The sequence below is a fragment of the Oncorhynchus masou genome, chromosome 11 (genome assembly GCF_036934945.1).
Source record: "Oncorhynchus masou masou isolate Uvic2021 chromosome 11, UVic_Omas_1.1, whole genome shotgun sequence".
NCBI lineage: Eukaryota > Metazoa > Chordata > Actinopteri > Salmoniformes > Salmonidae > Oncorhynchus > Oncorhynchus masou.
This window is the reverse complement of record NC_088222.1, coordinates 33,661,617-33,679,825: the sequence shown is the minus strand read 5'-3', so window position 1 is coordinate 33,679,825 and position 18,209 is coordinate 33,661,617. Positions and strand designations below refer to the sequence as shown.

At 41.1% G+C, this 18,209-nt stretch overlaps 1 protein-coding gene across 1 annotated transcript; it reads left to right on the top strand.

The window, feature by feature from the left end:
- The first annotated feature begins 1,343 nt into the window (after positions 1-1,343).
- LOC135548570 (2-acylglycerol O-acyltransferase 2-A-like) lies at positions 1,344-9,237 on the top strand. The gene is made up of 6 exons (XM_064978314.1): positions 1,344-1,522; positions 2,413-2,591; positions 6,546-6,750; positions 7,214-7,388; positions 7,992-8,191; positions 8,710-9,237. Exons 1-6 carry the CDS (start codon positions 1,429-1,431, stop codon positions 8,862-8,864), a joined length of 1,008 nt encoding a protein of 335 aa, XP_064834386.1. The 5' UTR covers positions 1,344-1,428; the 3' UTR covers positions 8,865-9,237.
- Positions 9,238-18,209: the final 8,972 nt, after the last annotated feature.

Genomic DNA, 18,209 nt, shown 5'->3' with positions numbered 1-18,209 from the left:
ATTTTGAGGTTACTGTAACTATAAACGTATTCTTATGTAATCATATAAAGCATGCATATTCTAGATAGCATGCATAGGTCATCTTAGGTCGGTGGAGATCTTCACAATTGCTTTAATTATCTATGCGGAAATCTTGAACGGCATTCATCACTTGTGCCGTACACTTTTAATGTCGTCTCAACTGCAATCCAGGTCATATAGTTGTGCTATTAGGTGAAGCACAGTGATAACACAATCTGTTCTATAAATATACAAAATATCTGACATTTTATTCCCATTTGAACTTTGCTGTGCTTTTAAATGGTTGAAAGTACAGTGATAGACATTTGGGTAACATCTAAACCAAAAATCAGACATTGTTTTTCCGATGGAATTTGGTTATACTTTTAGATTGTTGAAAGCATAGTGATAATGCATTGGAAATTCAACTCACTTTTGCCTTTTTTTTTAAAGTTAGTGAATATTGGTTGTAATCTCATTGATCAATGTCTCAACCAAATATTAAACAATTATCCGTGTTGAAATTACGTGGTGTGCCCAGTGGGTTATTTGAACCAAATTGCTGGTGAGAGCATAAAAATAAGGAATGGTATTCACAGGAATAGTTATCAGTGACATCAAATATATTCCCTCAAAGTTATATGTCAGATTTTCTTCTGTTTATGGTGTAATAGATAGCCACCCATTAATCAACATGATGTGAAAATGGAAAAGTCACAATCAATAATTAATCATATAAATCACTGAAAAGAAAGATTGATAGCACAGGGCTAATCTCTCTTTAGGGTGGCTGCTAGCCTAGCGGTTAAACGCGTTGGACAGTAACCAGAAAGTCGCTGGTTCGAATCCCCACACCTACGAAGTGAAAAATCTGTCTGTGCCCTTGAGCAAGGCACTTAACTCTAATTGCTCCTGTAAGATGTTCTGGATAAGAGTGTCTGCTAAGGGACTAAAATGTGAATCAACTGCTCAAATCCCTTTTTATAAGCACCTGGATAAAACATATTGGGGCTGAGCACTGATTGGTGAACAGCAGAATATCAAGAGGTTCAATCACCAGAAGACAAAAACACTTAATGGAAAACCAATTTACATATTGATTGGCTACAGGCTGTCAAAGTATGCAGTATCTATAAGTACACTGGCTCATTTCACACTATTGTTGCTGACAGCTCACTGTACAATAACTTTACTTTGTTTTTTGTTCAAAGTGAAGGGCATTTATAGCTGATTTGTAACAGCAAGATCAAAGTTCTTGAAGCTATTAAAAGGATTACAGAGATAAAACGATAGGAAGACTAATGAAAGGGTGAGAGAGGCAGACTTTGGACTCTCTTTGCTCACTCCTCTCCTGGGTGTACTAGTCCCAGACCTCACCCTCCCATCTGCCTGCACTGCCTAGCTCTCGGCTCTCTCCAGTTCCTCACCATGAAGATCCAATTTGCCCCTACTGACTTGCCCCTAACCAGGAGACTGCAGATGGCCTCAGTGCTGCAGTGGGTCTTTTCCTTTCTGGGCCTGGGTGAGTGTCTGTGTCTCTGCTCTGTTTGTCCTGACCTGTCTATGTGTGTTTGCGTGCTGTGCAACGGTGTTAGTCTTTCTTCCTCATTGTGTAACAAGTGGGGAGGCTCGTTTACAGTTTTGTTTATTTAATGGGTTGTTCGGTGTGGAGAAGCTGAAATCAAATTCTATGAGAGTCGCCAGGCAGGCTCACTGCTGGCTGACTTCCATGAGTCCATGGAGTTGTGCCTGAAACAGACCAAAGAAAGTGCCTGCAGAAGACACTGCCTTAAGTTACGCTTTACTAACTCTTACATAACATGTGTTCGACAGTGGAGACACCTCCACGGTCTTCCGTGCATGATATCATGCCAGTGTGTGTCACAATAGATTTGTCCATTAGGCCATCCACACTTTTTATTCTCCCATAGAGGGATTGGATACATCAGTGGTACCTAGTGGACAAGAGGGAACTCACTGCCCGGTGTTGGTTTTTCACGACCAGGAAACTCTGGGTCCTAGTTATTGGATAATCTGTTCAAGTCACGTGGTCAAACTCATGGCTTGAGTTGTAGTACAATTCTTGGTTAGCATAGAAGGTCTCTCTCTCTCTACCCCTCCCTAGCCTTTTCTCTCTTCCATGTCCCTCTGCTGCTCAGTGCGTCAGCAGGTTAAGTTGTAACCTAATAGTGCAGTGCCCTTCACCTCATAAAGCTGCTCTATCAACCTCAAGTCACCCCAATTTATAGACTTCCACTGTTTTCTCATACAAACGACCAAATCACATAGAAAACTAAATACATGTATTCCATTTCTGTGAAATTGATTTTTAACACTAATATTCCCAGTTGAGTAATGTTTATGTCTGTGTCTCTGTCTGTCTGTCTCTCTGCATTGGTCGTCCTACTCCAGCGCCATGCTGCATTATGATGTTCTTTGTGTTGATGTTCACACGGTTCTGGCTGATCAGCGTGCTGTATGCCTGTTGGTTTTTCGTCGACTGGGAAACGCCGTCTAAGGGGGGCCGCAGGTTCCACTTCCTGTGCCACCTACGTGTCTGGAATTACATGAGGGACTACTTCCCTGTCAAGGTGGGATGACTTTACTGACTTTACATATTTGACTGATTTTACTGCGAGCTGCTGATGACAATACTTAGTCAGAACTGTAGTGTAGAGTTGTCATCTTTTTAATGTTCAGTTGAGAATACATGTTTAATATAAAAACAGACAATTCTCATACATTCTCTGTGGGAGTGCATATACTATGGAGATGTAAAGTCCTTTATTTAATTTATTGGTTAGAGGTCAGGCAGTATCTCCCAACATCTCTTGCTACCAGTAAACTCTATCATCCTCATCTCAAATCCCCCCTGTGTTATTTTCACTGGAGGCTAGAGTGGATGAGTCCAGCGATCTGGCAGTGGCTCCTCAGCCCTTATCTCTATACAGGAGTAGGCAGGGCCCAGCCAGACAGTGCAACTGTTAATGTCAATTATAGAATGAGGTCTCTTGTTGTGTGGAGGTATGTATGCTCCCTCCGAGTGATAGCCACATCCTCCTGCTGCCCATTCTGATCCCACTGTAATTGGCTCATTTGCTGTCAGATCTCATTCTTTGTCAGGTCTCAGCTTAGGAGTGATGCCAGAAAAATACATATAAGTGTTTGTGTCTGTATTATTTGGGGGGCTTATCAATAAAAGAGCAGGGCTCACGTCAGTGCATGTTTTTTGACACGAGGGAGGGATGGGTCCTTCCACAGCTGTTGCTAGTTGATGTCTCCATCTAGTGGTGGAATAGGGATTGTGCATAGAGAGACAAGTTCTGCTGAGAGATATGTTGGAATTTATTTGATCATCAATGGTCTTATCCTAAGAACTGTCTCTGCTGAGATGGGTCCACGCTCTTGCCCTTGGTCAGAATTTACACTTTGTTCTGTACTAATAAGCACTGATAAGCATGTGAACATCAACAACAAAATGGCTCAGCAGTGTATTTCTCCTTCCAGTTACAATGCAGAACGTTGTTATCTACTATAAACTATTTCAAATTTTCAATCGGGTCACATGAGTAATTATAAATTCTTTGCCATTGTTAAAACCGTGATTGTTGTTCTGACAGTAATACAAATGGAGCCGACAGTTCTCCCATGCTTCTAGCTCTTAGAAAACTTTGCAGTATTTTGTGTTTTTGTGTTATTTTGTTAGCGTGAGAAACACAAGCATTTCTCAACAACCCGCAATAACATCTGCTAAACACGTGTATGTGACAAATTTGATTTGATATAGACCTATTTTTTCGCTTGAAGTGAGTGACAGTGTCTCTTTTTTTTAAAGCTTCTTTTGATCATCGTAATCAAAGATAAAATTGTTTTTTTCAGATGACCTAGAAATTAGCCTCAGATAAATGTAGTGTTTATCTTATTCAGAGATGTGTTTAAATCTCCAAGGATAGTCTACGTGGGACATACTAATGTAAACCTTAACAACAATGTTTATACCACATCCAGAGACCACTTTTGGTGGTCAAATGGCCACTGGATTGATGCAAATAATCATGATATCATTCTGACAGGTAGGCATAGGCTACTTTGTAGTTAGTTAGCATTTTATTGAGAAGGTTATTGGGAAAGCCTTTCCATCTACCAGAAGACGGCTAGGATTGCTATATTTTTCTTGTTTTTTAATTGTTTGAAACCTGGACTTTTTTCTTTATATTATGAGGCATGTCTTAACTTGCTTCAAAGTAGCCTATAGAGGCAATTACTTTATAAAGACTTCCTCGGATGCGTTCTATTGGTTTTCTGTCAACTTTCTTTCGTTGTCTAGCAGCCAAAGGCATTATCCTATTATCCTAGTCATATTAGCAACCCATGATAGTTCTTGCATCTTTAGATCGTCCCTCTTTCTATATTTCTAACGATATTTCCATCTCTGTCCATGAAACCGTTTGCATGTGTGGTGCACATTTTAGAAGGGTGTTTTCCCGCAAATAGCTTTTTGGAATATTTGCATGTAGGCCTACCGACGTGTGCACATTGCTGTGCCTAAAATGTAAAGAAATGTATAGTTTATCAGCATTTTAAGCTAAACATTCTGATCTGTTCCATCAACCTTATTAATTTATGGCATATGCCTCCACTACACTACTTTGATATGCATCATGGGGATTAAGAAGTGAGTGTACGCAATGCACGCAGAAAAAAATAAGTGGGTTTCTGACGTAAACTTGCGTATACCCTCCACTACACCACTGAGAAACTGTATTAGAGAGAGTAATGTCTCCCTCAAGCAAAACATGAATTGGTTCTGAATGCCACATGGTGAATTTACACAGATCGATTCCACACGGGAATTTACCGTCAACGAGCATCATCATCGTTAGTTCATATGGACTTTCCTTCATTTCTCAAGGAAAGATACAGTACATTAAACACAACCAGATACCAAGTACCAAACAAAGATCACTTCTTCAAACCTGGAATGTAGTTTCCCCTGTATTATGCCCTAAGTGCCAACTGAGCATCTGACTTCATGCATTATTACGCCTGGAATAAAGAGCAAATGTTAGTCTGAACAGAGCAGTGTCCTTCAGAGGGTGTCATCGGTTTCACTGAGGTCTGGTTCTCCACTACCATCCCTAATGACAGCGTCATTTCCTCCGCCTGCACCTCGACATGCAAACTGAAAACAAGTGACTATAGTTTATAGACACAGACTCCTCTCATCACTTTGAATTTGGAGAATGTATACACTTTTTGTCATGTTTGAACCCAACTCCAAGCCAAGATCCAACAACATGCCTAAAACCTCTGCTGAGTTCAAATGGTAGAGTTAAATATAATGTAGGTTACTGTATATCAAGCATGAGTGGGAGATTATGTGAAAAATGGGTTCACCAATCAGCGGGCATAGGAGTGGACACCCATTTGATTGTAAACATGGAGGAACGGGAGCTAATATAAATAGAGGCTGTCTCCAGTACAGACCAAAATAATTGGCCAGTGTTCTCTCTCTATGGCAACCAATGACTAGTGCTCCATTCTCACTCATATCACATCTTTGTTGGCCAATAAGCCAAACTCGGATAAAGCTTCATTCCCCAATATACATTCAGTACACTCCCAAACATGTATTCCCCACGCTGAGATATTGGGGTCAGCCATATACCTCCAGACATCCGAGGACTGCATGGCCCCAAACAACAGAATCAGAAATATTATTGCCATATTTAGTCTTAGAGCTTGACTAATTCTGTAATCTGTTTTTGGAAACAGCAAAATCTCATGATTACACAGAGGACTACAGACAAACAAGAGAAGGAACGAGAGAAGGTCAAACGGGTTATTACCAATTGGTGGTTCATCCTTGAATGAATCATCTCAATCTATTAAGTCAATGCATCCCACCCAAAGCCTGCTTCGTGTTTACTATGACTACCCTCGTTCTGCTCGTGAGAGGTTAGCGTAGCCCTATAACTAATAGGTGGGGACTTGATTATTGAAGCTCATTGGCCTTGAACTGCTAATCTCAAACACTGAGGTCGATTCAAAAAGTGTTTTTAGCAGCTTTGGTTTGACGTGTATGGGCATAACATTCCCGGCACATGGCTAGCTAACAAGAAACTTTGCCCCCATCCAGAACCTGTGACCATCCTATCAAGGGAGACAACAGGCATGATCCTTCCTCCTGTTTATCTCCTATCTGCCCGTGCAAAGCGACAGGCGACACTGGTTAATACTGGTTAGAGGCAGGATAGTCTCTACTCACAGCCCCTGTGGAGGCAGGCGAACAACAACTAGAACTCACACAGGTGACACGTGATGAAGATACATATGACATGAAGATATAGGCCAAATACCTGGAAGTCAATTCATAGGTTTCCTAGAGAGTATGGCATTCAATATATCTTTGAAACGTTTCAGAAAATCTCTCACAAAGTTTCAGGTTTAGAAATGAATGTGATGCACCCTGTTTACTGTATAGTATATAACTACATAACTATTATGACTATTGAATTCACAAGTGAACCCCCTGTGTGTTGCAGCTGGTGAAGACAGCAGACTTGGACCCCAGGAAGAACTACATCCTTGGTTTCCATCCCCATGGGGTGCTGGTGGCTGGAGCCTTCATTAACTTCTGTACGTACGCTACAGGTTTCAGGAAGCTGTTCCCTGGCCTTGACAGCTTCCTGCTGATGCTGCCTCTCTGGTTCAGAGCCCCCTTCTTCAGAGACTACATCATGATGGCAGGTTAGTGGGGTTGGGGTTAGGTCAAGGCCGGGTTACTGTGAAACACTTTGACATACAGTATACAAAACATTAAGAACTCTTTGCATCACATAGAGTGACCAGGTGAATCCAGGTGAAAAGCTATGATCCCTTATTGATGTCACTTGTTAAATCAACTTTAATCAGTGTAGATAAAGGGGAGGAGACCGGTTAAAGAAGGATTTTTAAGCCTTTAGACAATTGAGACATGGATTTTGTATGTGTGCCATTCAGAGGGTGTCCCGAATGTTTGGTTGGCTCAATGTATGTTGCTGTAAAGACGATGGTAATATAAATACATCGGATTCACTAGTTGATTGATTGGGAACAACCAGCATGATGCAAATGAACATCTTTGAGTTTGATCATCGTTCGACAGTGAAGAACAGAGTACCAAACTTTCCCCCCCACTGTTACTGACCTGTGTGTCTATTGTATTTCCCAGGTCTGATTCCCTCGGACAAGGAGAGTGCCAGCTATCTGTTACGTCGACAGGGAGGTGGGAATGCCGTTGTTATAGCTGTGGGAGGAGCCCCCGAGGCCCTGGACGCACGCCCTGGCGCTTTCACCATTCTCTTGGCCAATAAGAAAGGTTTCGTCAAACTGGCAATGGAACATGGGTAAGACCAGTGCCAGAGGGGGAGAAGGACATTTTATTATCTTTGTCTCTGATGAAATCTTGTAACTATTCTCATGGTTACACAAGGAACTTCAATTGTATCAATCACTTCATCATAGTTTGATATGAATATGTACAGTGTGTACTTGTGGGCAGCTTCCTGAAATAGTGACTTGTGTAAGCCCTTTGGGAATTTCTATTGGCCGCGTGCAAGCACTGTATGACATGCAGAGGGATGAGTCAAGTGACACCAGTGTTACACAAGTCAGTTTTCCTTTGACTTTGCTGGTTAAACAGCAAGTCCAGCTACAGTCGCTCACAACCTATTTTGTGGGATACACAAAGCTTGCTCAAAATCACGTGTTTTACATGACTGCTTGTGAATTTCATCAATAGTAGAGTAGTTTAGGAATAACTTCAACACCTAGTAGTGAAATGGAAACTGCATGGGTCTGTGTTCTACAAATATACTGTATCTTGTAAACTCATAGAGATGACCGTAACAAAACTGAAGGCCAAACTCCTGTCTCAACTCACCTCACCTCTCTTCCACCCCTCTCCGCTCCCCTCCTCATCTCCTCTCCTCCACCCATTCCCTCCATAGTGCCCATCTGGTGCCAGTCTTCTCCTTTGGAGAGAACGAGTTGTTTGACCAGGTGGGGAACCCTCGAGGCACCTGTCTCCGCTGGATTCAGGACAAGCTGCAGAGCATCATGGGTATCTCTCTGCCCCTCTTCCATGCGCGGGGCATCTTCCAGTACAGCTTTGGTATCATACCCTATAGGAAGCCCATCAACACTGTGGGTGAGTCACTGTCTGATTTTCACTGTCACTCTGAATTACTGCCCAGGACAATGTTCCAATTTCATACTTAAGTAGACCAGATAACTCTAAGCAAGGTTTTAGAAATGTTGGGCCTTGCCAGTTGAAGCCAGAGGGGTTATCAGTAGCTGTTCACTATATCTACCCAATTTATTTATCCTTTTCTCTAGCTTAAAGGCACTATGTTGCAAAGGCAATTGTTGGTTTTGGTAGTAAACTATCTGGCAGAGAGGGACACATTTGCCCATTGGATAAATTTGACTTGCAAGATAGTTTGATTGCATCAGTTGGCTGCAACCTCTCAGCAACAGTGGCTGGCACTGTGTACATCTATTTGTCCTATTCGTCCCAACTAGAAAATGCCATCATATTATGTTAAACAAATACCTTCTATAAAAATCATATCCAAAAAGCAAATACATTTTTGCGCGTTATGCACTACTACAGTAACCTATATTTGAATGTGATGTCATCATGCATACCTTTTGACCTTTCCACAGTGGGACGGCCAATCAGAGTGGAGAAGAATGAAAAGCCCACAGAGGAAGAGCTGGATGCCCTCCATCAGCTCTACACAGAAGAACTCAGCCAGCTGTTTGAGGAGCACAAGGGCAAGTATGGAGTGCCAGAGGACCAACACCTTAGCTTCGTCTGAGCAGAACTCACAACCAGGAGTGAGAGAGAGAGGGTAGAGGGAGAGAAAAGAGAGGAGAGGGGAGAGAGGCTTCCAAACCACCTTTGGCGTTGCACCACCAAATCCTCTCACTTGACTTTCCTCAAACAGATAAACCTTTACTGCCATAACCAACTGAAGGATCCAGACCAAACTAAAGAAGACAAGCAAACCAATGAATTGATATGGACATTCTTAGCCAAGATATGGAAAAATCTTTGCCTTCATGCAAACCACTGTATTGAGTATGTGCCCATCCCGCACTTATTTACTTATTTCCCATCTTAATAAAAATGTAATGTCTGCAAATATTTTACAAAATAAAATAAAAATCTGTGTTTTTTTAAATATAAAATGTACACTGTTTAAGTGCTCAATATGTCCAATTCTTTCAGATGGTAGCCTACTTGCATATTCCATTCCTCAGGACATGGTAACAGGGGGACACTGGGGACTAGTATAATTATCCGAGAGCCACACGTCTTCACTTCTGTCAAGAGCATTTGAAGTGACCTGTCAGGGAGATTTGAGACTTGTGTAAGGGTTATTTCCATGTAAAAGGACCCATGAGCACCAACATGTGCAGTTTATAGGAGGAGCATGTCAAATGAATGCGAAGTGTCACTACTTATTTTTTATTATTTTTTTTTTCACCTTTATATAACCAGGTAGGCTAGTTGAGAACAAGTTCACATTTACAACTGCGACCTGGTCAAGATAAAGCAAAGCAGTTCGACACATACAACAACACAGAGTTACACATGGAATAAACAAACATACAGTCAATAATACAGTAGAAAGTCTATACAGTAAGTGCAAATGATGTAAGATATGGGAGGTAAGGCAATAAATAGGCCATGGTGGCAAAGTAATTACAATATAGCAATTAAACACTGGAGTGACAGATATGCAAGTAGAGATACTGGGGTGGAAAGGAGCAAGATAAATAAATAAATACAGTATGGGGATGAGGTAGTTCGATGGGCTATTTACAGATGGGCTATGTACAGGTGCAGTGATCAGTGAGCTGCTCTGACAGCTGGTGCTTAAAGTTAGTGAGGGAGATATGAGTCTCCAGCTTAAGTGATTTTTGCAGTTCGTTCCAGTCATTGTCAGCAGAGAACTGGAAGGAAAGGGGGCCAAAGGAGGAATTGGCTTTGGGGATGACCAGTGAAATATACCTGCTGGAGCACGTGCTACGGGTGGGTGTTGCGACCAGTGAGCTGAGCTTTACCTCGCAAAGACTTATAGATGACCTGGAGGCAGTGGGTTTGACGACGAGTATGAAGCGAGGGCCAGCCAACAAGAATGTACAGGTCGCAGTGGTGGGTAGTATATGGGGCTTTGGTGACAAAACGGATGGCATTGTGATAGACTGCATCCAGTTTGTTGAGTAGAGTGTTGGAGGCTATTATGTAAATGACTCGCCGAAATCGAGGATCGGTCAGATAGTCAGTTCCCCCATAGGGACTGCTAGAGGTCCGGACAACAGGCCCTCCGATTTGACACACTGAACTCTATTAGAAAAGTAGTTTGTGAAGCAGGCGAGGCAGTCATTTGAGAAACCAAGGCTGTGGAGTTTGCCGATAAGAATGTGGTGATTGACAGAGTCGAGAGCCTTGGCCAGGTCGATGAATACGACTGCACAGTATTGTCTCTTATCGATGGTGGTTATGATATAATTTAGGACCTTGAGCATGGCTGAGGTGCACCCATGACGAGCTCTGAAACCAGATTGCATAGCGGAGAAGGTAAGGTGGGATTCGAAATGGTTGGTAATCTGTTTGTTAACTTTGCTTTCAAAGACCTTAGAAAAGCAGGGTAGGATAGATATAGATCTGTAGCAGTTTGGGGCTAGAGGGTCTCCCCCTTTGAAGAGGGCGATGACCGCGGCAGCTTTCCAATCTTTGGAAATCTCAGATGATACGAAAGAGAGGTTGAACAGGCTAGTAATAGGGGTTGCAACAATTTTGGCAGATACTTTTAGAAAGAGAGGGACCAGATTTTACAGCTCTTTCAGAACATCAGCTACATGTATCTGGATTTGGGTGAAGGACAAATGGGGGAGGCTTGGGCGAGTTGCTGTGGGGGGTGCATGGCTGTTGACCAGGGTAGGTATGGCCAGCTGTAAGTATGGCCAGCTGTAGAAAAATGCTTATTGATATTATCAATTATAGTGGATTTAATGATTTAATGGTGGTGACATTGTTTCCTAGCTTAAGTGCAGTGGGTAGCTGGGAGGAGGTGCTCTTATTCTCCATGGACTTTACAGTGTCCCTTTTTTGAGTTTGTGCTACAGGATGCAAAAATGTCAGGGTCTTTGGTGGTCTTCCTAAGCCAGGATTCAGACATGGCTACGACATCTGGGTTGGCAGAGTGTGATAAAGCAGTGAATAAAACAAACTTAGGGAGGAGGCTTCTAATGTTAATTAACATGCATTAAACCAAGGTTTTTACGGTTACAGAAGTCAACAAATGAGAGCACCTGGGGAGTAGGAGTGCAGTTAGGCACTGCAGGGCCTGGATTAACCTCTACATCACCAGAGGAACAGAGGAGGAGTAGGATAAAGGTACAGCTAAAGGCTATAAGAAGTGGTCGTCTATTACGTTCGGAACAGTGTCACGTCCTGACCTTTATTTCCTTTGTTTTGTCATTATTTAGTATGGTCAGCGCGTGAGTTGGTGTGGGCAGTCTATGTTTGTTTTTCTATAATGTGTGTATTTCTATGTTTCGACCTAGTATGGTTCTCAATCAGAGGCAGGTGTCATTAGTCGTCTCCGATTGAGAATCATACTTAGGTAGCCTGGGTTTCACTGTGTGTTTGTGGGTGATTGTTCCTGTCTCTGTGTTTTCACCAGATAACCTAAACAGCCTATCTCACGTTTATTGTTTTGTAGTGTTCGTGTTTATTTTTTTTATTAAACATGAATCAATATAACCACGCTGCGTTTTGGTCCGCCTCTCCTTCACCACAAGAAAACCGTTACAACCAGAGAGTAAAAGGAGCAGGTTTCTGGGCGTGATAGAATAGATTCAAGGAATAATGTACAGACAAGGGTATGGTAGGATGTGAATACAGTTGAGGTAAACCTAGGCATTGAGTGATGATGAGAGAGATATTGTCTCTGGAAACATAATTTAAACCAGGTGATGTCACTGCATGTGTGGGAGGTGGAACTAGAGGGTTTGCTAAGGCATATTGAGCAGGGCTAGAGGCTCTACGGTGTAATAAGAAAATAATCAATTGCCAGAACAGCAATGGACAAGGCATATTGACATTAGGGAGAGGCATGCGTAGCAGAGTGATCATAGGGGTCCGTTGAGTAGTTAGGCTGGCTAGAGACACGGCAATTCAGACAGCTAGCGGACCGGGGATTGCAAGCTAGCAGAAGGGCTTTAGAGGATGTCTCGATGGAAGAAGTCTGTTATAGCCTCCTTGTGCGTTTACGTCGGTAGTCCAGTCGTGATGGATAAGCAGGGCTCCGTGTAGTAAAAGAGGTCCAGGCTAATTGGCAAAATAGGTATAGTGGCCCAAGAAATTGGTCGATGGACCTATTCAGCTAACAGTGCAATATGCTCTAGACAGCTAGCGGGCCGTGGCTAGCAGGCTAGCATTCAGAGGATGTCGCGACGTTGTAGCCAGTTGAAGAACACCCTCTGGCAGATTACGTCAGTAGTCCAGGATCAGTGGGGTTCCGAACCGGCAGTAAAAGGGGTCCAGGCCAACTGGCAAAATAGGTATTGTAGCCCAGGAGTGGCTGATGGACCTCTTCAGCTAGTCGGGAGATGGACTGACCAATCAGTTAGTGTTTTCACTGACAACAATTTTGTTTATGAATTATTAAGAGATTATAACGTGTAACAGAGTGACCAAAAAAAAATCAGTAAGAGAATGACTGCAATAGTTCTCACAAACAGTTGCAGTAGAGCACAGTAAAGTAAAGAAAAGTAGAGTGGAGTAGAGTATAGTTTAGTAAAGAAAAGTAGAGTACAGTAATCTACTGGACTGTACTGTACTCTATTTGTTCTTGTTTGGAAGCGGAGCTCGTTAGTATAATAGCCAGTGTGTAGGATAATACCCAAACATGCAAAGGAGGATATTACATGTTTCTACCATTGTGTACCTATTTAGGATACATCACCATGAAGAGAACGACATGAACAATTATGCATTTCTGTATAGTACAAATCAGGGACCCGTTATGTCATTCTGTTACCATCATTCTGTTACCGGGTGTTGATCCACTTCATGTACTGTAGTTCAATAACCAAAATCGATTTTTTCAAATTCAAAGTGTCATATCACAGCTGACATCCGATTCGAAGTTTTTGGAAAACGTGGTGACATAAAAAAGTTAAGGAGATTTTGCTGTCATTTTGTAACCAAACTTTGCATCTGCACTGTTCCTCAAGTAAATGTGTTTTAGTAAAATGTTCAGTGGCAATTGTTTAAAAAATATAGGTGTATGGTTTGTTAAACTTTTCAATCAATGGTTTATGCTTGACGTACACGTTCAATGAAAAGGTGAGTCTCAGCTGTGGAATTGCCCTAAGGTTGAATGTCCTATCACAGATCGCCAGAGGTTGAATTTGTATGGAGATTTCATGTAATGGGGTGATGCACTGTATCCTCACTTATGAGGCCTCTAGATTCCTATATAAAAGACTATACTCACTGTTTTTACACAATGATAGTATTTCTGATTTCATAAGTTTCCATTTATATAAAATCCCAATGTCTCTGTCTCAACAGAAGGGTCATATATTCATTTATTTTAATATTGTAATATAAAATCTGTTTAAATAACTGATACCATTTTTGTCACTGAGATTGTACATTTGTATTGTAATACCAGTTAATTTATTTTAATAAAGGTGTTTAAGTCTCATTCACTGGATAAACTTTGCACACAGCTGTCATCCACTTCTGATTAATTATTCAAGGGTCAGTGTCAGCTTGGAGTTGGATCTGGTCCTTCAGCGATAAGGCTCTCTCTGACTTTCGCAACACTTTTATGAGTGCAATGGCAAGGGTAAAATGTTTCCAAACGGGCAGCAGACTGGCAGCTGGTCACATTAGTGTGACCTGGATAGTATCCAGGCACTTTCAACAGAGACCAATGACCCTCAGGCAAGGAAAGAGAAGAAAGAAAAGCACAGGGCGAGACAGAGAAATAACTACAAAAAACTGCACACTGGGCAAAAATGTGTACGATGACGTTTAATCAAAGTTGGAAAATTATTGGATTTACAAAAAGTAATCAATGTAAGGGAATTGTCTGTTTTTTACTCAAGTTTTAACCTTAATCCAAGAATGTTATTTTTTCTGTTGATTTCACATTTAATTCACATTAGTTGACAACTCAACCAAATTGAAATCAAAACTAAACATTGAACTGCGGAAAGAAGGATGGAGAGAATGAGAGCGTGAATACAACAAAGAGAGAAAGGAAGACGGTAAAGTAGCAGGTGAAAGATAAACGAAATCCCAATTTTTTTGATGAGACATTATTTCACGCTAATACTGATTTCCATACATCTTCTAGTTCAGCATGACATGGTGTGGGAGTGTGAGGGGTGTGAGACAATGACCTGCATGGAAAGATGGTCTGGCTCCCCTGGAAAAAAGGCAGGATTGGCAGACTGGCAAGATGACAGTGTTTGGAGAGTTTCCTGCCCTGTGATAACATTTGACACCAACAGGAGTATAGAGTGGCCTGTAGAGTACTCCAAGTAACTCAATCCATAATCAAATCCACAATTCCCTTTGAGGGGGGTAGACATTGTGTATAACAGGGCTACAGCCAGGTCACTAGCCCCCAACTGCATTATGTGACATGTGTCCAATGGGGTCATACCTGGTTAAGTCAATGTGAAATCAGATTACAATATCCTTTTAAAATATCAATGCCTTAATCGAAATGTATATTTCCTGCAGTGTTATTCTTGTCTCCTCAAGTCTCAAATATACAGTGAGCTCCAAATGGATTTGGACAGGGACACATGCTTTGTTTTGGCTCTGTACTCCAGCACTGGATTTGAAATTACACAATGACGATGACATTAATGCACAGACTGTCAGATTAAATGAAGGGTGTTTTACTCCGTATCCGCTTAACTGTTTGAAATGTTGATAAATTCATAAAAAATGAAAAGTCTTGAGTCAATAAGTATTCAAGCCCTTGTTATTGCAAGCCTAACTAAGTCCAGTTAAAAATGTACATAAGTTGCATGAGTTCACTCTGTGTGCAATAATAGTGTTTAACATAATTTTTGAATCATTACTTAATCTCTGTACCCTACACATACAATTATCTGTAAGATCCCCTCAGTCGAGCAGTGAATTTCAAACACAGATTCAACCACAAAGACCAGGGAGGTTTTCCAATGCCTTGCAAAGAAGGGCACCTGTTGATATATGGGTAAACAAAAAACAGCAGATATTGAATATCCCTTTGAGCATGGTGAAGTTATTAATTACACTTTGAATGGTGTATCAATACACTCAGTCACTACAAAGATACAGGCGTCCTTCCCAACTCAGTTGCCGGAGAGGAAGGAAACAGGCCAATTGTGACTTTAAACCAGTTACAGAGTGTGATAACAATATTGGATCAACAACATTGAAGTTACTCCACAATACTAACCTAATTGACAGTGAAAAGAAGGAAGCCCTGTACAGAATCAAGGCACTCAAGTAATACTGCAAAATTGTTGTGTTTGGGGCAAATCCAATACAACACATTGCTGAGTACCACTCCCCATTTTTTCAAGCATAGTGGTGGCTGCGTCATGTTATGAGTATGCTTGTAATTGTTAAGGACTGGAAAGTTTTACAGGATAAAAAATAAACATAATGGATCTAAGCACAGGCGAAATCCTAGAGGAAAACCTGGTTCAGTCTGCTTTCCACCAGACACTGGGAGATGAATTCACCTTTTAGCAGGATGATAACATAAAACACAAGGCCAAATATACACTGGACCTGCTTACCAAGAAGACAGTGGCCGAGTTACAGTGTTGACTTAAATCTACTTGAAAATCTATGGCAAGATCTGAGAATGGTTGTCTAGCAATGATCAACAACAAATTTGACTGAGCTTGAAGAATTTGGAAAGTAATAATTGGCAAATGTTGCACAATCCAGCTGTGGCAAGCTCTTAGAGAATTTCCCAGAAAGACTCACAGCTGTAATCACTGCCAAAGGTGCTTCTACAAAGTATTGCCTCAAGGGTGTGAATACTTACAGTATATAAATGAGATATCTCTGTATTTCATTTAATACATTTGCAAACATTTCTACAAATATGTTCTCACTTTGTCATTATGGGGTATTGTGTGAGAAAAAGACACGTTTAATGCATTTTAAATTCAGGCTGTAACACAACAAAATGTGGACTAAGTGAAGGGGTATGAATTCTTTCTGGGGACCACAAGTATTGGGACAAATTCAATTATATGTGTATTAAAGTAGTAAACAATGTTAAGTATTTGGTCCCATATTCATAGCACGCAATGACTACATTAAGCTTGTGACTCTACAAATTTGTTGGATGCATTTTTCAGACAAAACAACTTACATACACTGTCACGATCATTATAAGGAGTGGACCAAGATGCAGCGTGGTATGCTTCCATCCTTATTTTTGGAAGAGAAAACTTAAAGCACAAAACAATAAAGCGAATAAATGTGTGACGCTACATGCATTACAGAAAGCAACTACACACAAACTTAGTCAAGATCCCACAAATCACAATGGGGAAATGGCTACCTAAACACGATCCCCAATCAGAGACAACGATAAACAGCTGCCTCTGATTGGGAACCATAATCAGGCCAACATAGGTATATAATTCCCCTAGATAAACCACCCTTAATCACACCCCGACCTAACCAACATAGAGAATAAACAGCTCTCTATTGTCAGGGCGTGACATACACTAACACAACATTAAACAAAACTATAAACACACATACAGTACATCAATTACATATTACATTAAAAACACAAACATTTTGTATAAGAACAGCTGGCCTAAAAACAATTACACTCTTCTATGATATATACATCGATCAAGTGTTTAAACTCCACCAACGAAACTAGATCATCAAAATGTTCAGGAGAGAATTCCAGGACCACGGTGCTAAGTAACTAAAAGTATTTCTACCATGACCTGTTCTCATTTTTGTTCTCATTACTGTATTGTACATAGGCTGGTCATATACAGTAGGTCTGTACCTGTAGACTTTTCATCATCATGAAGAAAAACAATGCACAATACAGTAATTGAGTAAATTGAGTAAATGTAGACATCAAGTGGTTTGTGATGATGTGATGATGTGGCTCAGTTGGTAGAGCATGGCGTTTGCAATGCTTACAGTAGGGTTGTGGGTTCGATGGAGAACCAGTATGAAAAAGTGTGAAAATGTATGCACTCACTACTGTAAGTTGCTCTGGATAAGAGTTTCTACTAAAATGGAAAAGGAATGAATAGACCATTTAAGTTTTCAGATAGAAATAAGTTGCATTTACAAAGTATTTCAAAAAACGGGAAAACATATCAAGCAAGTATTTTCATATTCCTCAAGTATTATCAGATTAACTGTTTTGTACAGATAATTATCAGACTCAAGTTACAAATGCTGGTAAACACTCAAATACAACCCTTTACTAGTCCTGTATTAGTGGACCAATATTGACGTCTTCAGCGCTGACAAATATTCACAGCACCCCCAAACTACTTCCTGTGGCCATGACTGAAACCCTACCAGTGCATCATAACAGATCATGACACATATGAGGGTGTCATAAAGGCATATAACACTTCAAATAAACTGGAACACCACCCAGATGGGTTGTAATGAGTTGATGCCAAAATAAAAATGCTCAAGGGTCAACGACAGTACAGTAGATATCAGCCAAATGCACTTTTGATTCTGATCCCATTTGATTTCTGTGTGTCTAGACTGTGGCCATTACCCCATCTCTGTTGGCATTGCCTGATCAACTCTTTGGACCTTAATGATTCAGGGGCATGATAAAGTTACATGTACTTGCAATATCTGAGAAGAGCATTTTCGATTCCATGTACTGTAGCCCTACTGTACAGAACATATCTAAGATGGCTTAGTATGTGTCCACAGTGGGCAGTGTCAAATCTTGTCGAGTGGTTTCCGTTCTATGTGTTCTTTCTATGTGTTCTGTGTGTTTGCCAGGCTTGGCAACGAGGTAGTGGTTGAAAGGCAGTGCTTCTGGAGTCTCTGCCAGAAACTGAAACACCCAGGGGAGGGCACTGAACTGACCAGGGCCTTGCACAATATACTG

Bases quoted from the DNA above. Each gene is read 5' to 3' on its own strand.
- LOC135548570 (XM_064978314.1), top strand. From the start codon at position 1,429: ATGAAGATCCAATTTGCCCCTACTGACTTGCCCCTAACCAGGAGACTG. The intron at 6,751-7,213 runs GTTAGTGGGGTT...TGTATTTCCCAG, and splicing joins AGACTACATCATGATGGCAG to GTCTGATTCCCTCGGACAAG. The intron at 8,192-8,709 runs GTGAGTCACTGT...ACCTTTCCACAG, and splicing joins GAAGCCCATCAACACTGTGG to TGGGACGGCCAATCAGAGTG.